A 22,377-nucleotide genomic window follows, 5' to 3' on the forward strand; every position below is an offset into this window, starting at 1 on the left:
CATCTCTTGCAAATTATGTCAAAACTTGAAATTCCTGGAAAATATTATAGGGTTATGATTGATCCCATTTTCTGGACACTCCTTTTTCTTTCAGTTTTTACTGGGCAAATACTAAATTTGAAGCAATCATTTTCCTAGATCAGTATGTAAGCCTAGAGGGCAAAAATTTTTCATTACTAATTGAGCCCCCCTGATGGCAGATTTTCCCCTTTAACCACCAGCTAACCAAACAGGAGGTTGCACAAAGAGAAGGTATAAGAGGGGCTGAAAGCACAAAATCCCCGAGACATGTCCTGGGAGGCATGAGGGTTCTGTTGGTTACCGTTATATCAGCCCCTTTGATAGTACTTTCTCCTAAAGGCCAAAAGGCAGGGCAGGGCCACTGGGGCTCCCGCCTGATCCTCACTAGTAACTGTTACAGTCTCCTTGACAGGAGTTCCCAGGTGAGTACTGGAAAGCTAGGACTCTAATGTACTATAAAAAAGAAAACTATAATTAGAACCAGGAACTATGCCTAACCCAAAGCTTCTCCCATGCCCAGGTGCCACATTGAAAACCTGGGCTAATCCATAGAAGTGTCCCATGTAAATGTGTGCCAAAGCAAAGAGTCACTGCTGCTGGAGCCAATTCAACGCCCCCAAAGTTCAAGGTCCCACAAACTTAAAACCTTTACAGAGTTTGGTCCCATATGGCAGACACTGTCCGGAAGGAAATCTGATTCACACAGTGGTTTCCCTCCCTCATGACTACATATTCAAACGTACATAGCTTAGGCCACTTACTTTTTCAACAAAGGACACGTTTTCCATTTTTGTCATTTCAAGCTCTTTCTCCAGATCCTTGTGAGATTTCTGTAGTGCTTCTAAGGTGTCCCGCAAAGTGTCATTTTTGGATCGCAGCGCTTGGATCTTCTGCTCCAATTCCACCAGCAGATTATCCAGTTCCACTTTTTGCTTCTTCCAAAGCTGCTGTTCTCCTTCCACCTGGGACAGTTTAGAGGTGAGCAGCTCTTGGTCTTGAATTTGATTTTTCAGTATGCTGATTTCTTCCTCCTTCTCCTCTAGCTTCTGTTTGCAATCTTCTACTTGTTGAAGGAGGCCATTTGCAGAAGCCTGCACATTAAGGTAATTATTCTTGACCTCGTCAAGGCCTCGTAGTACCTGAGCCTTCTCGTGTTCAAGAGCATCTACTTGACTGCGCAGATTCTGTGCTTCGGCCTTCCAGGTGTCTTGGTCATGACACAAGGCCGCCACTTTCTCATTTAGCTCCTTTATTTGCGTTTGAAGCATCTCCACTGCTATTTTAGATTCTTCTCTCATCTGTACATTTTCTTGCTCTTTTTCTTGCAATAGATTTTCAAAGGAAGAATTTAATACTTCTAATTCAGATACCCGTCCTTGCTCCTTCCGTAATTCTTTTATCACATTTTCTTTTTCTGACCTTATATGGACAAGATCTAATTCCAAATCTTTCAGGTTTTGGGCCATCTCCTCTATTTTTGCTTTTAGAGTCCCCACCTCTGCTTTGGAATTCTCAGCCTTAAGGATCACGCACTCTTGGTTTTTCCCTGATATCTCTAGTTCTCTTTCAAGGTTCTCTACTCTATCCTTAAGCAAGTCGGCGTGCTGTTCACTTTCCCTCAGTGTTCCCAAGACCTGGAGCTGCTCCTTTTCATCAGCTTCCAGGCGGACTTTCAGCTGTTCAATGCTGTTCCTCAGCTGATGTATTTCCTGCACCGAGGAGTCTATACTCTGTTCTTCGACCTTCTGGATTTCTTGGTCATGACACAAGGCTATTACTTCCTCATTTAGCTCTTTCAGTTGTGTTTGGAGCATCTCCAATGCAGCTTTGGATTCTTCTCTCATCTTTATTTTTTCTTTCTCCTCTTCTTCTAACTGACCTTTCAATGAAGAGAGTAATGTGTCTAATTCAGACACCTGACCTTGTTTTTCTTGTAGCTGTTTTATGAGATTTTCTTTTTCGAACCTTACTGTGCCAAGGTCTAATTCTAAATCTTTCAGGTTTTTGGTCATCAATTCCATTTGTGTTTTTAGGGTCTCCACCTCTGCTTTGGAATTCTCAGCATCAAGAATCACCAGCTCTTGGTTTTCCTCTGACATCTGCAGTTCTCTTTCAAGGTTCTCGACTTTATCCTGAAGCGAATCAGTCTTACGCTCGCTCTCTCTCAGTTTCTCTAAAACATGCAGCTGCTTCTTGTCATCAGCCTGAATGCGGACCCTCAGCTTCTCAATGCCTTTTCTTAGCTGGTGCACTTCCTCCTGCGTTGAGCTCAGCCTCACTGCAACCTCACCCTTCTCCATCAGCGCATCCTCCAAGGCCTTGGCGACGGTCAGCTTTTCGTGTTCCGATTCATGCAGTCTGGTCTGCAGGCTTTCAGATTCCCTTGCAAGTGATTCTTTCTCTTTATTCAATTGTCCGATTTGGATTTCCAACTCACTTTTTACCAAAGACAGGGCCTGTGAGTCCTTTTCCAAACTCTGCAGCTTCTCCTGGAGACAAGTGTTCTCTTCCAAAAGCTCAGTTACGTCGGAGGACAACGTCTGAACGAGCTGTGTTTTGTCCTTTACCTCTGCTCCAGCCATATCAATGTGATGGAGACATTCACCTTGATGAGATTCGAGCTCACGTATTTTCTGCTTCATCTTTTCAGACATCAGATCTAGTTCTTTATTTTCTTTTGACAAAGTATCTAATTCTCCATGAAGCTGGTTTCTCTCACTGGTGACCACAGAGAGTTCTTCTTCGAGGCGGGTTATAACTTTCTGCTTATTTTCATTGTCTTTTTCTAAATATAGCTTCTCTGTCTGAACTGTCACTAAGTCAGCTTCCACAGAGAGGGCGTGATGCTCGATGCTACCTTTCTCAGACTTTATCCTCTTTAGCTCATTTTCCACATCAAGAAATCGCTCTCTCCAGTTGTCGTTCACCTCAGCCACATTATCTTCAATAACTGCATGTGACAATTTATCTGCACCTATTTCTAAATTAGAATTGAGACCTTCTAAACTTTCTGTTCTCTGGTGTAGTTCCTGGTTGTCACAAGAAAAGGATTCCAATCTTTCACTTAAGTTTGATTTTTCTTTCTTGAGTTCCTCAACTATTTTTTCTAACTCTATACATGCTTCCATCTTGGTGGTTACTTGTGCTTCCTGTAAATTGAGTTTTGAGTCTAACTCTTTTATTTCACTTAGTAAACTTTCAACTTTTTTGTCACGTTCCTCTATGACATGAAGTAACCTCAAATTCTCATTTGATGACTCTTTTACCTGCAGTTGAAGATTCTGAATGGTGACCTGAGTCTCCAGAAAATCCATAGGTACCAGAGCATTAGGACCAGAAAGTGACAATTCAGAAATGCGTTCTAAACAGCCCTGGGTTCTGTCTTCGGCTGGAGTCTCATAACTGGCTTCTGGGGACTGTTCCCTAGACCATTCTCCTGTGAATCTGACTGGACTGGTCTTGGTTATTTTTTCTGTCTCTAGATTGAGGTCCTGCTGAACACCTTCTTCACAAATCTGATGAATGTCACGCTTTGGTGTTCTCTCTTGCGTTTCCAAAGTATATTCTTCTGATTCTTTTACATCACAGCTATTGTTTCCACCCCGAAGAGCCTGTAGTTGTAATATACAATGAAAATTCATTTTACTTTTCAAGAGGAATCAAAATAGAATAAATAGGCTTAATTATTACTTTATAGAAATTGGCTTCTTGCCTCTGCTAAACACATCTCTTCAAATGGCATATTTCCCACCCCATTCTCCTCTCTCAATCCAAATACCCAACACAATTAAACAAACATTCAATAAGTGTTCTCCACAGGCAAGGCACTGGGTAAGGTATTGATCATGAAGACAAACCCTTCAGATCAGTTATTTGATCATCTAAATTGTAACATATTTAAATTTCATATTTTTTTCTTGCTAGAAATGTCCTTGGTAGCCTAAATATAAAATTTCTTTTTGTGATTATCAAATAAGAGGCTAACAAATTCCACATAAAATGTTCAGCTTACATCTTCAGCATTTACGATATTCTTCACTGAGAGAAGTTTTCATGACCAGATCCCCAGCCCAAGGACTTAATCACAGAGCCAGCACTAACTATCCATATTCTTGGATAAATTACATGTCTGGATCTCACCTTCTTCTCATCTATAAAATGGGGATCTGCTGCTGTGACCACTACGACCCATCATGTCACCACCTGCCCTCCCTAATTTACTGAGGCAGACAGACGGAATCAAGTGAGACTTGTCAACGGGACAGCATTACTAGTTTAGCTGATAGACTAGAAAGGGCAAAGTTATGACTTAACAATTTCATATCCCAATAAGAGATGTCTCTTTAAAGGACTGATAACAAACCATAGATTTGTAACAGAGCAAACTGATAAGAAAATTACTCAGTAATATGTAATAAACTCCTGCATTTAGTTTCATGACTTTAACTCTCTAATATTGAAATAGTCTGAAAATGGCAAGAAAACTTAAAACTCGTATCATATTGCCATCCATACTCTAATTTAGTATTTAACTATGGTTTATTACCACAGTTATTATTTCACTCACAAAGAGTGAAAACACATACATATCCTCAAGATGACTTCTGACTCCATAATATAATTTTCTCCAGGAGACTTTAAAAAACATCTTTAGTAATTTCCTACATGTAAATGTTTGAGTGGAATCATCATAGAAATTTACATTCCCCCACCCCCACCCCAATCAGGCTTACTAATTTTTCTAAAGTTGTGCTTTGTTTAAAAAAAACAAAAAACAAAAAAACAAAAAACTTTTGGTGTGTGTGTGTATATGTTTGTTTTTATACCCTTGAACTCTAAAAATATTTTAAGTTTGATTTAATGTAGATTTCAAGTCAACAAACATTTCTCGAGCACCTGCTGGGCATGTAACTGGAGAAACAGCATGTAAATCCCAGGTACTTACGTCTTCTATGTCGGTGCCGTGCAAAGACCGAGAACTCAAGTCCAGACCTTGTAGCTGGAGTCGTGCTACTTCGAGCTCAAACGACAGGTGTTCAGTCTGTTTCTTTTCTGCTGCCAACTTGGACTCCATCTCCATGGTCACGCTTGTCAGCTTCTGCTGCCACTGTTCATTTTCTGACATATACTGCTTCCTGAGACAGTCGAGCTCTTCCCTTTCGGAAGTTAATAACTGCTCGAGCTCTTTAATCTCCTTATTTTTCAAAATCTCCTGACTTTCGATTTGGTCTTCTAGCTTTTTGAGGGATTGCAGGTACATCTGACAGAGAGTCTCAAGTTCTTCAACACTCCTCGCTGGGGCTGACAGAATTTCTTTCTTGGTCAGATTCTCCTTCTCCGGACTGCAGCAAGATCTTTCCTCTATATTACACTGGTTTGCTGAAATATTCCCATCTAAATTACTCAAAAGTGATGTTTCTCCTGTCTGGTCTAAAAGGTCTTTGCAAAAAGAGGACTCTCCCAAACGTGTAAGGCTAGGGCTGTCAGTCACACAAGAGAATGATAATGACAGAAAATGCCCTTCCTCGGGTCCCCGCATCTCCTCCTTTACCAAGTCACCTTGGAAGTTTCGCAGACTTGTTGACAAGATCGAATTTTCAGCCTTTAATGCGTCCACATAAGACTGTAGCTCTGACATCTTAGAGCTCACTTGACAGTGCTGATCATGTAAAATTTTGTGTTCGCTCTGTAAAGATGAGAATTTCTCCTGTAATTCAGCGAAGTGCATTTGAACTTCATTTGACAATGTCAAGTGCTCATAGCAATTACTGTCATCCAAAGGATTTAAGGACACACGTTTCTGCTCATTTTGTCGTCCACCAGATTCACCTTCCGCCATTTCTTTCACCAACTCACCTTGGAGAAGGCCATTTTCGTCGTTTATTTTAACTTCATTTACTAGTTTCTCCATCTCCTCTGCCATTTTACTAGTTGCTGTGATACATTCTGATCTTGAATCATTCAGCTCAGACATTAGCTCAAGCTTTTCAACCTGCAGCATCTCACACATCTTCTCTAGCTCACTCAGCTTGCTCATTGCTGTTTGGAGAGAGCACTGCAGATGCGCATTGTCATTTTGACTTGCTGACAACTCATGAAGCACTGAAATATACTTTTCTTCTGTACCTGCATCACAGTCTTTAGGGCCACTAAGTTCTTGTGACTGGGCATCGCATTGCAAATTTCCAGTTTCTAATTCTATTCCAATTGTCTGTAGTTCGTGCTGTAGGCATTGCTTCTCCTTCTCGCTTTCCTTAAGTTTTAATTCCCTATTTCTCATCTTAGCTTCTAATTGTACCAACTGTGCATTATAACAGTCTAGAGAAGGATCTTTAACTTCAAGATCCATCGGAAGTTGAACATGACATTTATTTATCTCACTCTCTCCATCCACAGAGTCGCTAATTGGCTCTGATTCTAGAATCTCATGCTCTTGTTTCGTCTCAATTAACGTCATCAGGTGCTCATTCTCTTGTACTAAGGCATTAAGTTCCTTTTGCATCTTACTTTGTTCTTCCTTTAAGGTCATGATTTCTTGCTTTAAACCATCCGCCTCACTCTCGGACCTGTTTTGGATATCTGCAATCTCCGATCTCAGATCTTGCTGCACTGCCCCCAACTCCAGTGCTAGATTCTGGTTTGTTTCTTCAGCTAAGGTTAATTTTGTTACAAACGCTTGGTGTTCCCTTGCAAATGTTTCCTTTAGATGTTCCAGTTCCTTTTGTCTATTTTCACAAGCACTAGTGCACTCATTTAGCAAGCATTCTAATTGAGAGTTCTTTTCTTGAGCTGCTTTATATTTTTCACCAAGATCCTCAAATGCACATCTTGTTTCTTCACATCTTTGTTGTAAAATAAGTCTTTCTTGCTCATACTGATTGGATAACTCTGAAATGCTTCTGTCTCTTTCATCTATACAGTTTGAAAAACTCTCACTTTTTTGGATTAAGTTAATCTTCTCTTGATTTAAGGTTGCATTAATTTCCTTAAGAGTCTCATTCTCTTGGGTCAGATCTTCAACTTCCTTTCTGTATAAAGAAATGGTGGAACTCAGTTCCTTTTTCTCCGAGCTCAGGGTTTCAGACAAGAGTTGTAGCTCCTTTAGAGATTCTTGAAGTAAATGGTTACTCTTTTTATATTCTTGAATCTCTGCTTGCTCAGTTTCTAATTTTTCATTCAAAAGCTGGAGCTCTCTTTCCTTGTTCTCCAGGGCAGCTAAAGTTTCAGCAAAAGCATTTTGATGAACAGAAGTGTCTTCTTGTAACTTACTAATGCGTTGACTTGTTTCAGCCACAAAACTTTGATGCATGTGCTCTGCTTTAATGAGATTTTCTTCTATTTCTCCTCTGATTTGCACCAATTCTTCACACTGCTTTTGTAGATCTGAGTTCATCTGCTTTTGAGACTCTAATGAAAACTCAAGAGACATGACTCGATTTTGTAAGGTGGCTGAACTTTTTGGACCTGGGTCTGCTTCTAGATAGCATTTGCTCCTCTCTGAAGGCATGCTTCCTTGTTCTCCAATTATATTTGCAAAGGAATTATTCATTGCAGACTGCTGTTCAAAAGCCAAAAGACTTCTGTGATGAGCCTCATTTGTCACGAGAGAAGAATCTTTGGATTTTAGCAGATCCTGGAAGCTCTCATATTCAGCCTGCAAGTCTTGGTAACGCTGGTCTTTGTCTATGACTTCACTTGACAATAACTGAAGCTTGTGTTCGAGATCTTCCACTTGCCCGGTAAGCTCAGAAATCTTCAAGCGCATGTTCTCTATTTCCTTCTTGTGTTTCTCGTCTGAGACCTCGGCTTTCTGCTGCAGGTCTGCATAAGCTTCTTTCTGTGTCTCTACCTCCACAGTCTTGCTGTCTATCACATTGTGAAGGTTTCTGATCTCAACACTGAGATTTTCACTTTCCATCTCCAGCGTTCTCACTTTCTCATTGTATTCGTGACTTTTTATTTGTTGTGTCTTGAGACAAGTTTCCAAGTGATTAATTTTACTCTGCAAGCTTCCCTTTTCTGATTCCAGCTGACTTAAAAGTTGTTCATTTTCACTTTTCCAACGAGCAAACAGAGTCTTCTCTTCTTTCAATTCTTCATATTCTTTCTTTTTTAACTCCAAAGCAATCAGTAAAGCTTCGGACTCTTTCTCTATTTTGCTTAACTTATCATTCAGTTGTTCAATGTGATGCTCCCTTTTCTTCAAAAGGTCTTGAGAGCAATCTCGCTGCTTTTCCAGATCAGACAAGGCAAGCTTCAGTTTTTCTAAAGTCAAGGAATTCTCTTGCTGATTGATTTTTTCTTGAAGATCTCTTAACATGGTTTCCTGAGAGGCATTCTTAGCTATTAAAAAAAAAAATTTTTTTTTTAGTTGTCATGTTTTTAATAAATATTTATTCTACAAGAATTCCAACACTTAAAAAAAAAATCTAAACAAACATAACAGCCTCTCAAGCCCTAGGACAATCAGCACTATTGCCTGGGTACCTCCTGGAAAGTAGATCACCTGATAATTATCTGAGCTTACATACAGACAATGAGGAAATGGTCCTCATAAGGATGATAAGAGGGATGTCTGGGTGGCTCAGTCGGTTAAGCATCTACCTTCGGCTCAGGTCATGATCCCAGGGTCCTGGGATAGAGCCCCACATCAGGCTCCCTGCTCCCCGGGAAGCCTGCTTCTCCCTCTCCCTCTACCCCTCCCCCTGCCTCTGTGCATGCTCTCCCGCTCTCTGACGAATAAATAAAATCTTTAAAAAAAAAAAAAAAGGATAAGACATTTGTTCATCTTCTTTCTAAACTTAATAAAGTGTTGCTGCATAAAACAGCAATAAATACTTATTCTGAGAAAGAAAACTGTGAAAAGAGCAGCATTGAGGTAGAAATATTCTATTTCACTACAGAGTAATTCTGATTTCCCAGAAAAGTGAGTAATTATTCCACCTTGTTAGCCAAAAATCTACAGGATTGGGCTTAAGTACAAAAGAGTAAATAATGCTGTGTATCAGTAACTCTCACAGGCTACAGGTTCTATCGAGGAACAATGTTGCCCACATCCCAGCCCCTTATAGTAAGTGTCTATGAATAGGAGAATCAAATGGAAGATTTTCCAGACTCCACTGCCACCTCATGTCTACCCCCGGGCCCCTCCTAGTTGGAAATAATGGCAGTGCTTTCATTCAGCAGTGATTGGAAGGCTCCATGTTCCTCAAATACGTTGGGGGAGAATAAGCGTTGAGAATCTCAATAGAAGATGATAAAGCTAGCATGTATGATAAACTCAGTTGTTACACTACAGGGAAAACAATTCCTAGTTTGTTTGATTTTATTTATTTACTTGAGAGAGAGAGACAGAGATAGCGAGAGAGAGCTTGAGTGGGGAGGAGAGAGAGAAGCAGACTCCCACTGAGCAGGGAGCCCAACCCGGAACTCGATCCCAGGACCCTGGGATCATGACCTGAGCCGAAGGCAGACGTTTAACCGACTGAGCCACCCAGGCGCCCCCCAGTTCCTAGTTTTAACCTGTTAATCTCAGTCTACCTACTGAGAGTTGAAGGCCCTTGAGGCGCTGTCTTTACAAGCCATCATTCCACTTCGCTTGTGAGGACCTCACACAACCAACACTGCAAAATGCCCTCGCCCTTCCTTTTCTGACAATTTTCTTTCAAGAAAGCTGAAGACTGACATTTTTACCCCCTGCCATGGAAGAATTGAAAGCCGTCTTAGGGAGATCAGAATTTAAACGAGGAAAGAGTCACAGAGAAGTGTGGCACACATTCCACAGGGCAGGTTAAAAGAAGTCCTAGAGGTACATACACCCCAGCTGAGAAAATTAATGTACATAAAAGACATACGGTACATACAGATAAACATGAAATGGTGGGCTCATGTGGTGCGTGCAGCATAATCCAGTGTCTGTGTGGAAAGTGAGGAAAGGAAATCACTCAGTCAAGTAAGTCCTCAAAAAAAAAAAAAGGTCATTAACGGCTGGGAAAACATGCATTCAATACAGGATTTCTCCACCGTCTGGGGGACAAACACACTTAAGACACAAAGAATAGCACTCTGGGGTGAGAGACAGCACTGACAATTCACTTTTGTGTGGAGAATATTTACCCTTCTGGTTTCAAAGGCAGTTTGGGACTCTGTGTGTTCCAATAAAAAAAAATGTCGAACTATCACTCTGAAACTAAAAAAGGGAAGAGAGAAAATTTTCTCCACATCAATTGCAGACATCTTTCTAGGAAGATATATAGGAAAATCGAAAAATGTTTCTAAGGCCATCCATCCTCCCTTATGGGACATCAGCTTAGAAAAATACCTCCAAACGCTCAGTTTACTTACCCCTCATTTCTTCTGCAACGTTCTGGCTCTGACTCAAACTCTGTTTGGCCTTCCTCAGCTCTTCCTCCAGGTGGCAGACTTCTCTGGCCCGTTGCTCAGACTGACTCTTCAGAACACTGTATTCCTTCTTCGCTTCCTAAAGCACACATTTAATTGGTTATAATCAAAACCACTCAAACTAGTTATGATTTCTGCCTTATAAGGGTCCCTAATGGGACTACTTGTGTATCTCACTAGGGGAGGAATCTCACTTTTCCCTTTGAGCACTTAAGTGTCACTTAAGTTAGACATCTTACTTCAATCAGATGATTTTATGAATAGAACTAAAAAGCACAAAACCCAAAATGGACAATCATCTTTTCCCTTCAAGAAACAGACTTCTTTGAAATTTCTGGATGTCCCTATGCTTGTTAAAGAGTTAACTCATAAGGAAAATCCTATTTACAAGATCCTCAAAGAAACAGGCTCCAAGGTCCAATCACACCTGAATGATCAAATACATTTTTGCAAAGATCTGATGTGCTAATAAACCAAAATGCACATGACAGATTTTTTCCTTTTCATTGTAAAACCATGTTAAGGCTTACTGTAATGAGGATGTCTTTATGAGTATTAAGTTTTTATTAAGAAAATCTAGTGTGCAAGACGCTGGGAAGGGTGTTATGAAAGATGCAAACATAAATAAGACTAGAGTCTCCTGCCCTCAGGGCAGGTCTCCCACTCCAGTGGGGGAGGACTGGATACTAATCACTTAGTTCATACCAGGATGTGCTAAATACTAAAGAGAAGTGGAGTATGTTATGGGAAATCAGAGAGCAGATACATGGAAGGAAGAATTCATTCTATATGGAGGAAATCTGAGATTTCACAGTGAAAACAGGTTCTTTGGGTACCTGATTAGGTGAAGTAGTCACATAAAAAAGTAGCAGAGACTCATATGCATGTCCATTCTATGACTATGGAGGTGTGCCTATTTTTGAATCTTAAAACCAAGCAATGTTTATTTATATGCCAAATAAAAACACTATTACTGGGGCGCCTGGGTGGCTCAGTCTGTTAAGCGTCTACCTTCAGCTCAGGTCATGATCCCAAGGGCCTGGGATCAAGCCCCGCGTCGAGCTCTCTGCTCAGTGGGAAGTCTGCTCCTCTCTCTCCCTCCCTTGCTCGTGCTCTCTCGCTCACTCTCTCTCACTCAAATAAATAAATAATCTTAAATAAAATAAAATAAAAACACTATTGCTTATCAACCACATAAGACTTGCACAATAAATAAATCCTCTATTTATATTCCTCAATCTGTTTTTCAACCTTCAATGACTGTATAGATGATAAGTATCTCGGCCTATATTCTATGCCACTCTCTGGACCATCGGGGATTGGCATATATTGTTACAAACAGACGGAACCAAGCTCCTCGCATCCTTAGGGCAAAAACATTTCATAAGGCTACCTTTTTTTAAAACTGCACTTCAAAAATACCCCCCATGAGAAGAAGGGGAAATTTTTGAATCTTAAAGAAACAATTAAGACCCATCGTCCAAAACCCTACAGCCCCGTTAGAAAACAGATGGCCCTGGCAAAGCTGTGCTGGAAGGTTGCCTTCAATTATCAGTCTGGTTACTACCAGCAGATGGGTACCCATGCAGCAAAGCCAAATTCAAGAAGAGGGAGAATCTGGCTAGTAGAACGTACTTGAAAACTTCCTGGCAGCTGCCGTGTTCATGCATATATGTTCATTTCATCCTCAGAGTAAGACAAAGCCTGTCGTAGTTACATTCCTCTGGCTCCTTTGTCCCAATCCTGCCTCCCTTCCATGAGCTAAATGGACACTCGATCAGTCAGGACTGCAGTGTAAAGTTCTGCCAAGAGGGACCATCAAGGTGCACGGATGTTGCAGACTTGAACGAGCATCATTAAACTATAGAAACTATAATCGCTTGTTTGCTCTCCGGGCTCAGAATAATCACCACTCAGATGAGATCACAGATGTGAAAGGAAAACGACCTTAAAGCACTTTAACAAGGGTAATGGAGCATTATTATTAGCATTTCTTCCCCAAAATTGACAGCAGCCAGATCTGCGTGATCCATGCTAAGATTAGCAGAATGAGTTCGATGTAAAATAGTAACCAGCTTGTTTAACTACCTGAGTTGACTTCCCATTTTTATTGTGCAACCTAGGACATATTTTCTCACCCTAAAATATTAATCAAATCAAGTGACATCTGCATCTGGAGGAGGGGCCTCAAAGCTGAGAAGACACTGTTCAAACCTGGGGGCATCCCAACAGAAGGAAGGTAAAAAGAAGGAGAAGAGAGAGGGAAGGGGGCAACTTATGCTTGTTTATATGTCTGTGGGTCTCTATCCATCTCTGTCCATAACTGGGGGCATTTAAATGAGTAGTAAGCTCAATGGAAAGATTAACATGTCTTTCTATATTCTGGCATTAGCTCCGTAAATATTTGTTTCTAACAAAATGTTCAGCCAATCCTGGGACCCAGCAGGCTTGTAATACTATGGCTACGACCAACCCAAGAATTTTAAAAGGCCAAAATGTGGAAAATGAACATCTGAAAATGGATCTGTAGGCTGCCATCCATCAGCAATTAGTTTTCTGTGAGGTCACAGCCACTTAAGACTTGATTGGCTAGCTCATTAGCAACAATGAGTTAAGCATACAAGGATGTATTCTCCTAGGCATCTCTTGCATCCTCAAATGATTTGCAAAATTGGGCACTAGTCTAGAAAAACACAACAAAAATCCCTATCACCACAAGCCAGCATTAGAGCTTAGCAAGCAATTCCACCCAGATCAACTTCAGTTTAGGAGCAGCAAGGGAAGCATCATTTCCTAGGGCCAGACAAAACAAATTTCGGTTACTGTGTGGCATTTCATGATACCATCCATGAATGGAGCTTAATATGTCCCCTGCTGGGACGAAGTCTATATCATGAACAAGGGAGGGATGCAGGGTCTGTCCCTTTCCACCTCATCATTCTTGCCTGCCAGGCCAAGCTCCTTAGAGAACCTGCTAAACTACAGATCCCCAAGCTCAGAGAGGTCCCCAGACAAGCGTTCCCTCATCTTGGCTATCACCTGATGGCATTTTATTGCCTACTCCCAATGCTAGGGGGCTGGCACTGGATGAGGGATGAGCAGCTTACCTAAAGCCTCCTTTCACTTTGATACTAGACATTAATTTTACCATTGATTGGGCCATTAAGTCACATTTCTGGTACAGATATGCTCTCATTGTGAGCAGCCTATCTGTTTACTAAATGCAGACAAGGAAAATTTCAGTACAACTGTCGCATTATTTCAGCATCCAAAACCTATAAGCATGATAGGATTGTTTGTACTTAACTTGGAATTCGACACAGAAAGCTACCAGAGTGAAAAAAGAGTAGAACAGGCAAAATTTTTAATGTGAAAAATCTCAAATGCACTGTCCCCTGCTCATCACTTTCTGTGCCTATAGGGGACAGCCAACGGCGGGAACACCAAAGGTCATAGCTCTTGTGGAGACCAGGGCAATGAACAGGTACCCTGTAATACTTTACTAATAAACACTCATGTGCTGGGCACTGGTCTAAGCACTTTACACAGGATATTTAATTTCATCATTAATACAGCTTAGAAAAGGGAAGGGTAGTATTTGTCCCTATATGCAGATGAGTAAAGTTGGACTCAGAAAGGCTAGGTCATTGTCTGAAGGTCACACAGCAGGGAGGTGGCAGAAAATGATGCAATCCCAGGTCTCCCTTCCTCTAAAGCTTCTATTCTGCTACTAAGTTGTACCACCGCTCTAAATGGGTAAATCACTTTTCTAATGCCAATCCCAATTCAAAATGCAAGAGCCAGCTAAACCCTTGGAATTCTTGATATCACCCTCAACAGAAGATACATCTCCACAAACATAAACGAAGGCCAATAGTACAAATCCCTTAGCCCTGTGCTAAGCACTTTCACGGGACACAGAAATCAGTGAAATCTAAGCGCAACATGATACACAATTAACCCTACAGGCTAGAGTTCACAGTGGACAAGCTCTACAGAGGGCAAACCCGAGCCTGGGCGGGGGTGCACACATCTTCAGAAACACCTGCAAGACAATGTCCAGCCCACTTCTGTAACTTGGCTGAGCAAACAGTGTCTGGACCCTCTTCACCAGAAGACTGCTTCTACACAATGTTTCCACTAGGCAGCCAGTAGAGTCACGGGAGAGTTTCTGGCTGGAAGGAAAGCTCACAGGGGGAAGAGTTCGGTGCCAGTCTGCTGTGGAAATGTTAGCAGAAGCATCTGTTGGTTGGTCCCCACTGGCCAAAAAAGCAAACATTTGTTTTGCTGAAACAAACACTCCCATTTGAAAATGGTTGCTGATGAAACCATCATGTGACACGAAGTTTGCTTCCCCTGGGGTGGCTGGGGCTGTGGCCTCCTGTCCCCAGCAGCATGACCCCTCCGAGACCTGCCACTCTAGTGATCACCTCTTTGCTATTAACAGATGTTTGGATCTGGCAATCAGGATACGCTCTTCAAAGCTGCGGGGATAAATACATGTAGACGTTCCCCCTCTGATAAAGAACTGTTCTTTGGTTCTCTGGTCTAAAAAATGATTGCAAAAGATTTAAAGAAGTGGGAAAAATTCTTTCCTGTGACATTTGATAGAGAAAAAACTCCCGTTCTGCCATGCTTCTTTGTAAGATTACAGTGCTGATTTATGGTCCTAGTCAGGCTGTTTCAATCTACTAACTGTCCCCAGATAAGCCTTTTCAGACAAGCTCCAGGCCAGGGCGCCTGGGTGGCTCAGTCAGTTAAGCGTCCAACTCTTGATTTCGGCTCAGGTCATGATCTCAGGGTCGTGGGATCAAACCCCGCGTTGAGCTCCGTGCTGGGCGGGGGAGTCGGCTTAAGATTCTCTCTCTCCCTCTGTCCCTTCAACCTCTCCTCTCCCTCTTTAAAAAAAATAAATAAATAAAATAAACTTCAGGCCACTAAATAAAGAGAGAAGCCGAATTAAAGTATGGATAAAATCCTATAACAATTATCAGGCCAATCTTCTCATATCCAAGCCACTGGAGAAACTTCATCCACCATTTTGTGTAATAAGCATGAATCTCCAAAAAAAAGACACTGTCAACCTTGCACATGCCAACATGACTTTGGAAGTTAGGGCAACAACTAACAATTACTTGTTGTCGTTGTTGTTTTTGGAGAAAGAGAGAGAGAGAATGCACACAGGTGGGAGTTGGAGCAGAGGGAGAGAATCTCAAACAGGCTCCATGGCCACTGTGGAGCCTGACACAGGGTTCAATCTCACCACCCTGAGACTGAGACCTGAGCCAAAATCAAGAGTCCGAGGCTTAACCAAATGAGCCACCCAGGAGCCCCTTACAAGAATTTTAAATCTAGAAATTCTTCATCTGTCATCACTTTTTATTTAAATCTGTGATTTTCCACAAAGTTAATATTTGATGACTCAAAAGCCAGCCCTTAGAAAGGGGATTTAAATTATACTTCCCATCACCAATTTTGTCTCTTTCCTCTTAGAATAGAAAATTTTGTTCCTTTCCACTTCTTTCCATTTTTCGGGTAATCTAAAATAATCTTTAAAAAAAAAAAAGTAGTACATGATCTTAATACAAGTCATGTTTACCTATAATTGCTAGACGCTTATTAGTAATCATACGAATGCAAAGTGAAAAAAAAAGTACATACGTTCTATGTCGTAGGTTACATACAAAACACTTTGTAATACTTCCGACAAATAAAAAGGAAGATTATGTACGGTCATGATAAAAGACGGAGAAACAGTATAGGAATTCTCTTGTACCCTCCCACTTCATCCCACACAGAAGTTGATAAATTCTCATCTCAATGCCTCACTTACCTCACTGCTTCTCCTCAGCTCATTTTCCTTGACCTGACTCACCTGTAACACCTGTTCAGTTCGGCAGAACTTCTGCTTAAACTCTTCCAAAGTTTTTTCTAGCTGGTGCTTTCCTGATGTGACCTGCAAAGAGGAAAAAAGGCAAAGTTTCATTTTTATGTTCTTTACTTTTTTTTTTTTTTAAAGATTTTATTTATTTTTGAGAGAGAGAGAGAGAACGAGCAAGAGCAAGGTGAGAGGGAGCGGGAGAGGGAGAAGCAGACTCCCCACTGAGCAGGGAGCCCAACGCGGCCAGGACCCTGGGATCACGACCTGAGCTGAAGGCAGATGCTTAACCGACTGAGCCACCCAGGTGCCCCTGTTCTTTACTTTTTAAATAAATTATTTATTCTTAAATAAAATGGTCATGGAATATAAGAACTGACGCCATCTATTTTGGGTGAGACATGATCTATGTTACAGCTGAATACAGCATTATAGGTTTAACTTAAAATAGCATCAGATCAACTTGGGTGACAGCAGATAGAAGAGGAAAAAGAGCTGGGTGTGGGGAGGGAGCCACAGAGAAAAAAAATAAATTTAACCACAAAAAAGTGAAACAATGAAACAGTAATAAACAACCAAAACAAAAAGCTGAGCTAAGAAACAAACTCGCAGACATACTTGCTGTGTGACAGATTAAAAGTTATATATCTGTGATACAACAAAGCACATCTATGGTTCAATTTAGAAAAAGGTAAACTGAATTTTTAAGAGTAAATAACAGAAACAGACAAACCAAAAAATACAAATGGCAAATCAACTTCTGAAAGAAACATCCTCAGTGGTAGTCAAGGAAGAATGAAATGAAACAACGATGACTTTTTCACTCCTTAGTTAGTAAAATTTATAAAACCAGGACTATCTCCTAGTAACAAGGATGGGCGAAAACAGGACCTCTCTTACACCAACCAGGTGAGAAGGTACATTACAACTTTTTGAAGGGCAATTTGTCAGAATCGATCACAAGGGAGAATACACATGCCCTTGAGACAGCCAATTTCACACATGGAAACCTGTCCTACAGAAACACCAACACAGAAACACCCATGATGTTACCCAAGGATGTTACCACCAGGGCTACAATGAACAAGAAGATGTTGAGCACCTAAACATCCCCCGATGGAATAATTAAATAAACTACAAAACATCTAATAAAAGCAAGGCTTAGACCAAAAAAAAAAAAAAAAAAACCAACCAAACAAAAAGGCCTTTTTATTAAAAACCTTAGAGGAAGCCCATTAAACACTAACAATTTATCCTGGGAAAGGAGTTTTTTGTTTGTTTGGTTTTGGGGTTTTTTGTTTTGTTTTGTTTTTCCCCAACCTTGGTTAGCCAGATAGAGGACTAACTCTTAGTACATAACAGATGTCAGGGAGTGTCATCTCTCCCATTTTGGCTGCATCCCCATCTCTGGTTCCTCTACTAAGAAAGGTCAACACTGGGGCGCCTGGGTGGCTCAGTTGGTTAAGAGAGGTCAGCATGACTCACTCCGGCGGCTGGTTGAAAACAGACTGTGAGGAGCAAGTCCAGAAGGAGGGAGAACAGTGAGGAGGCTAGTACAGTAATCCAGGTGAGAAATGACAGTGTCCTAGACCAGACAGGGGACCAGCGATGGTGAACAGTAGCCATAGCCAGTATAAAACACAAAGCTAGACACCAATGTTCATTCGACAGAAATTCAGGGAGATAACAGAATCAGAGGGAAGGGATGGAAGAGTTTACTACCAATTTCCTAAAATATGGGTTTTAATGTTTCAGTTGTTGATGGCAATCTAGTATTTATTTTCTTTATAAAGCATATTACACAGGACTATTGTGGAAAAATTAAAAAGAGGCAAAAGCCAAAATAAAACAAAATTGCTTAACTGTATAGTCCAGAGATAAGCAAAGCTCATGGTTGGCATAGCTTTTACAAACTATGTATTGGACATAATCATTTGTTCATAAATATGCAGTGCCATTGTTTAAAATGATTATAATAGTAATCTAAATCCATGATAAAAAAACCCAAAACAGGGCGCCTGGGTGGCTCAGTTGGTTAAGCGACTGCCTTCGGCTCAGGTCATGATCCTGGAGTCCCGGGATCGAGTCCCGCATCGGGCTCCCTGCTCGGCAGGGAGTCTGCTTCTCCCTCTGACCCTCCTCCCTCTCATGCTCTCTGTGTCTCATTCTCTCTCTCTCAAATAAAAAAAAAAAAAAAACAACCCAAAACAACAGCACAGAACAGTAGGAAATAAAAAACTGATTTCTGTCCAACACCATCCCTCTTTCTATATACAGTTTTTACCATTTCTATTTTTATTCTTTCGATGGCTACTTTCATTAATTGAAATAACAATCTTATAACAACATTAAGGATTTATCAGTGGATTCCCACATACAGTAATACCTACCTCCCCTTCAATTTACAAATTTTAGTAAAAAATACATTGGCTTCTTCCATTGCTTTAATATTATAATTTTAAATAATAAACTTAAGTCTCTTTTTCTTGATCCAATAACTTTAAATATGTATCTTGACTCCCTATTAAGTAAAATGTATAAACATGCATTTCTAGCAATCTTTCTGTCTTCTCTCTACTCTTCAAGTTCTGTTCATTTATTCAGGGCCCAAGTTTATGGTTTTGCAGGCAACTCCAAGGGGCGTCATTCATTCCTAGTCCTCGTGGGTTTGTATGGTTATCACAATGTCTTTCAGGGGGGCACCATTTTGTATTGTAATTCACACAAATACACCGATTGGCAAAGAATGGTAAATTTTGTATAAATATATACAGTCTATTCTATAACTATGATTGTTTTGTTCATATTTCTATTCAAAAACCTGAAAACCAGTAAAACATAATTTATATTTACTCTCTTTAAAAAAAAGTCATACAAATCAGGTTTATTCTTAGCAAGGAGGGAGGAAGCAAATGGAGGGTTTCTGGGAGTAGCTGAAAAGATTCTATGCCCTGACACAGATAATGGTTCTAAGAGAGCATTCCTTATAATAATTCATTGAATTGTAAATTTGTTCTATGTAGATGTTGTATGTTAACACAAAAAGGTTTAAATATAGCTATACATATAATATCCACACATATGCAAAAATACATAGGTACATACAGACACGCAATACACACGTGTGTGTTTGAATAAAGGTGGAGTCAGAAGAATCCTAATGGAAGGCTTTGAGGTGTGAGAGAAAAAGTAGAGTTGAAGATGACATGGCGGTGATCTGGGTTCAGTGATATGAAGGATGGAACTGCTATTTACTGGGGTAAGGAAGACTACGGGAGGAGCACATTTGAAACAAATAGCGGGAGTTCAGCTATTACCCCACCAAGTGTGAGATGCCTGCTGGACAGGTGAGTGGAAATACCAGGTACACACGCAAGCCTGAAAGTTCAGAACAAGCGTCCCGGCTGAAGATAATAATACAAGGGCTGTCATCATATAGATGAGAGGCAAGGCCAGAAACTGGATGAGATCATTTTTGGAGTAAGTGTTAAATAAGTAAAAGGATTATAGTTTTCAGCGCTTTGACTGTTTGGGGGGCATAAATTCCTCGGGAGGTCTCCCACCTGGTGATATGCCCGGGAACCACCGGAACATCACACCCCTCCACAGACCTTCAGGTCTGAGATGCTCACTCACTTCCCTCTTTCTGTAAATGAGAAACCCCAGACTCAGACTCAGTTTGTTCTCTTCTTTGGTTAAGTAAGGAAAGGGAGGTTAGAGCCATTCTTCTTTAAAAGCATCACAGTGTCAGCTGCAGTATAGAAAATGCATGAATAAGGAAAAGGGGGACTACTGGAGGAGAGAAATAAGCCGGCTCCCTACTTTATCCAGGTCAGCCTGCAGGCTATTGCGAGCGTTCTTGGCTTGCTGTAACTCCTGCGTGAGTCTGGCTTTCATCTGCCCGCACTCCTGGTCCAGGGCTTGGAAGGCGCGCTGCTGACGGGAGAGCTCCTGAAACACCAAAGGCACACGCGTCAGTCGGACTGCCGGCGGGTAACGAGGAGACTCCAGGGTGGGTGGGCAAGCCTCCTACGGCGGGCCAGGCCGCGCTGAAAGAGCAGGAGACAATAGGGAGCCAGGCTGACCATTCACTTAATGATAAACATTAACTGTCTTTAGCACCGGTCCCGGTGATCAAACGCAGGCCTTCGGAGGAAAGGGGAAGGAGTCTGCCAGTTGGCCACATGGAGAGCAGCCAGCTTCCGTCCCATCCCCAATCTTAAATTCTTCATCTCTCTTTCGACAAGTCCAGGGGCAAAAGGGAGTAGAGCTGAGCTGCCATGGTCACAACTCAGCTGGGAAATCGAAGACACTCAAAAATGGGGTTTAAGATGTCAAACATTGTAACACCACTCACAATTTAGAATGACAACAAGGATATGCCACCAGTTAACTTCGATAACCACATCGGGATAGCAGATTTCCATTTCCAGGCGCTCCTACTGAAAGACTAGAGAGCCTCACCCCATAGGATACACTCTGCCAGGCTAACTCACCATCCACTGGCAGCAATACTTCTGGAAAGTCGTCTTCAGCCCTAACGTGTCTGCCAACTTCTTTCCCCACCGCATCAACTACCTTTCTAATGTATTCGCCAACCCACAGGCTTTAGAAACAGGTGGAGATCAGGATACAACTTCCTTCACAACTGAGAGTGTTTGAAAGAAGAGACAGGATTCTTTCCTACTCGGTATCAAATTTCCACGAAATCAGAGGACACGGATAAAAAAGAACATTCTGGCTACTCAGTCGCTTCTCCAATGGAAAACTGAAAGATGGAAGTGTGAAGGAAAATACGGGGAACCTCTTCCTCACAAAGGAGTTCCCTGCTCGCAGAACACCCCAAGTGTTCTTACAACAAACAGCAACGCTTCTCGAATGACGAAACTATGAAATGCGCACTCCTCATGAATCCATTCACCTTACCTCTTGCAACTCCTTTTCTTTCTCCTTGAGTTTCTGTTCCAGAGAACATCTGGCACTTTCTGCGTTTTGTCGCTGACAACTCAAATCTTCAGACAATCTTTTCAGTTTTTGTTCCAATGCAGTACACTTAACAAATAAAAATGGTCAATACAAAATTATTCGAGGTGAGAAGCAAATATTTTGAATTTTAGAAAAATTAGGTCTGGTTCAAGTTCATCTATGTGTTTTGACATTTTTGTTTCACTAAAAAGTTGGAGTTTAAATGATCAGCAAGGGCGCCTCACTGGCTCAGTCAGCACAGCTTGTGACTCTTGATCTTGGGGTTGTGAGTTCAAGCCCCACATTGGGTGTAGAGATTACTTAAATAAATAAAAAATTTTTAAAAGAGATCTTTATTTATTCATTTGAGAGAGAGAGAAAGAGAGACAGTGCCAGCAGTGGGGAGAGGCAGAGGGAGAAGCAGGCTCCCCGCTGAGTCAGGAGCCTGACGTGGGGCTCAATCCCAGGACCCAGAGATCACGACCTGAGCCAAAGGCAGACGCTTAACCATCTGAGCCACCCAGGTGCCCCTACTTAAATAAATAAAACTTTAAAAAATAAATATATAGAATAAAATAAAATGATCAACAAATACTAAAACCACTATAATTATTTTAGCACACCTAAAGTTTGTACTTGGGAAATATTAGAAAAGATATAAAATATTAGACCGTTTAAATAAATACTTCATAATTTGCACTATGAAAAAAGAAATCAGCATTTCTGAATAAAGATTCATCTAACATTTTGTTGCATAGAAATGAGACGTTCAAATGCAGTGATGTTCATCTGTGTAATTTAGAAGCTGTAAAATAATCAGTGGGTACCCATGACCCTCATATGATAGTCTGTTTCAAGCATAATAGATTTTGTGGGAAATTTTAAATATTAAAATGCCTCTTTCCACAAGGCTCCCGCTATGCCATTTTAAATTTCTGAAGGTTCACAGCACTCCAGAGAATATCACAACCGGTTTTTAACCAAGCTGCCATAAGCAACACAAAGAACATTCTTTTGTTTTTGTACATAGCCAATACCCTTAAAATAAGTTTTAAAACATGAACTAAATCAAAACTTAGGATGCCCTTCTAAAATTAAATTGGAGCAAAATG

General features: G+C 41.0%; 1 protein-coding gene across 1 annotated transcript in view; it reads right to left on the bottom strand.

The window, feature by feature from the left end:
- The window catches only part of CENPF (centromere protein F), a 57,317-nt gene that overhangs the window by 15,314 nt on the left and 19,626 nt on the right, over window positions 1-22,377 (bottom strand). The window contains exons 8-13 of the mRNA XM_081824798.1: window positions 21,227-21,352; window positions 20,123-20,251; window positions 16,256-16,378; window positions 10,366-10,501; window positions 4,967-8,364; window positions 783-3,632 (exon numbers count right to left, since the gene is read on the bottom strand). Of these exons, the coding sequence (XP_081680924.1) occupies window positions 783-3,632; window positions 4,967-8,364; window positions 10,366-10,501; window positions 16,256-16,378; window positions 20,123-20,251; window positions 21,227-21,352 (6,762 nt within the window). The remainder of the gene's footprint in view (window positions 1-782; window positions 3,633-4,966; window positions 8,365-10,365; window positions 10,502-16,255; window positions 16,379-20,122; window positions 20,252-21,226; window positions 21,353-22,377) is intronic.

The sequence above is a fragment of the Leptonychotes weddellii genome, chromosome 6 (assembly GCF_054177405.1).
Source record: "Leptonychotes weddellii isolate Sample4059 chromosome 6, ASM5417740v2, whole genome shotgun sequence".
In the NCBI taxonomy this organism is placed as follows: domain Eukaryota; kingdom Metazoa; phylum Chordata; class Mammalia; order Carnivora; family Phocidae; genus Leptonychotes; species Leptonychotes weddellii.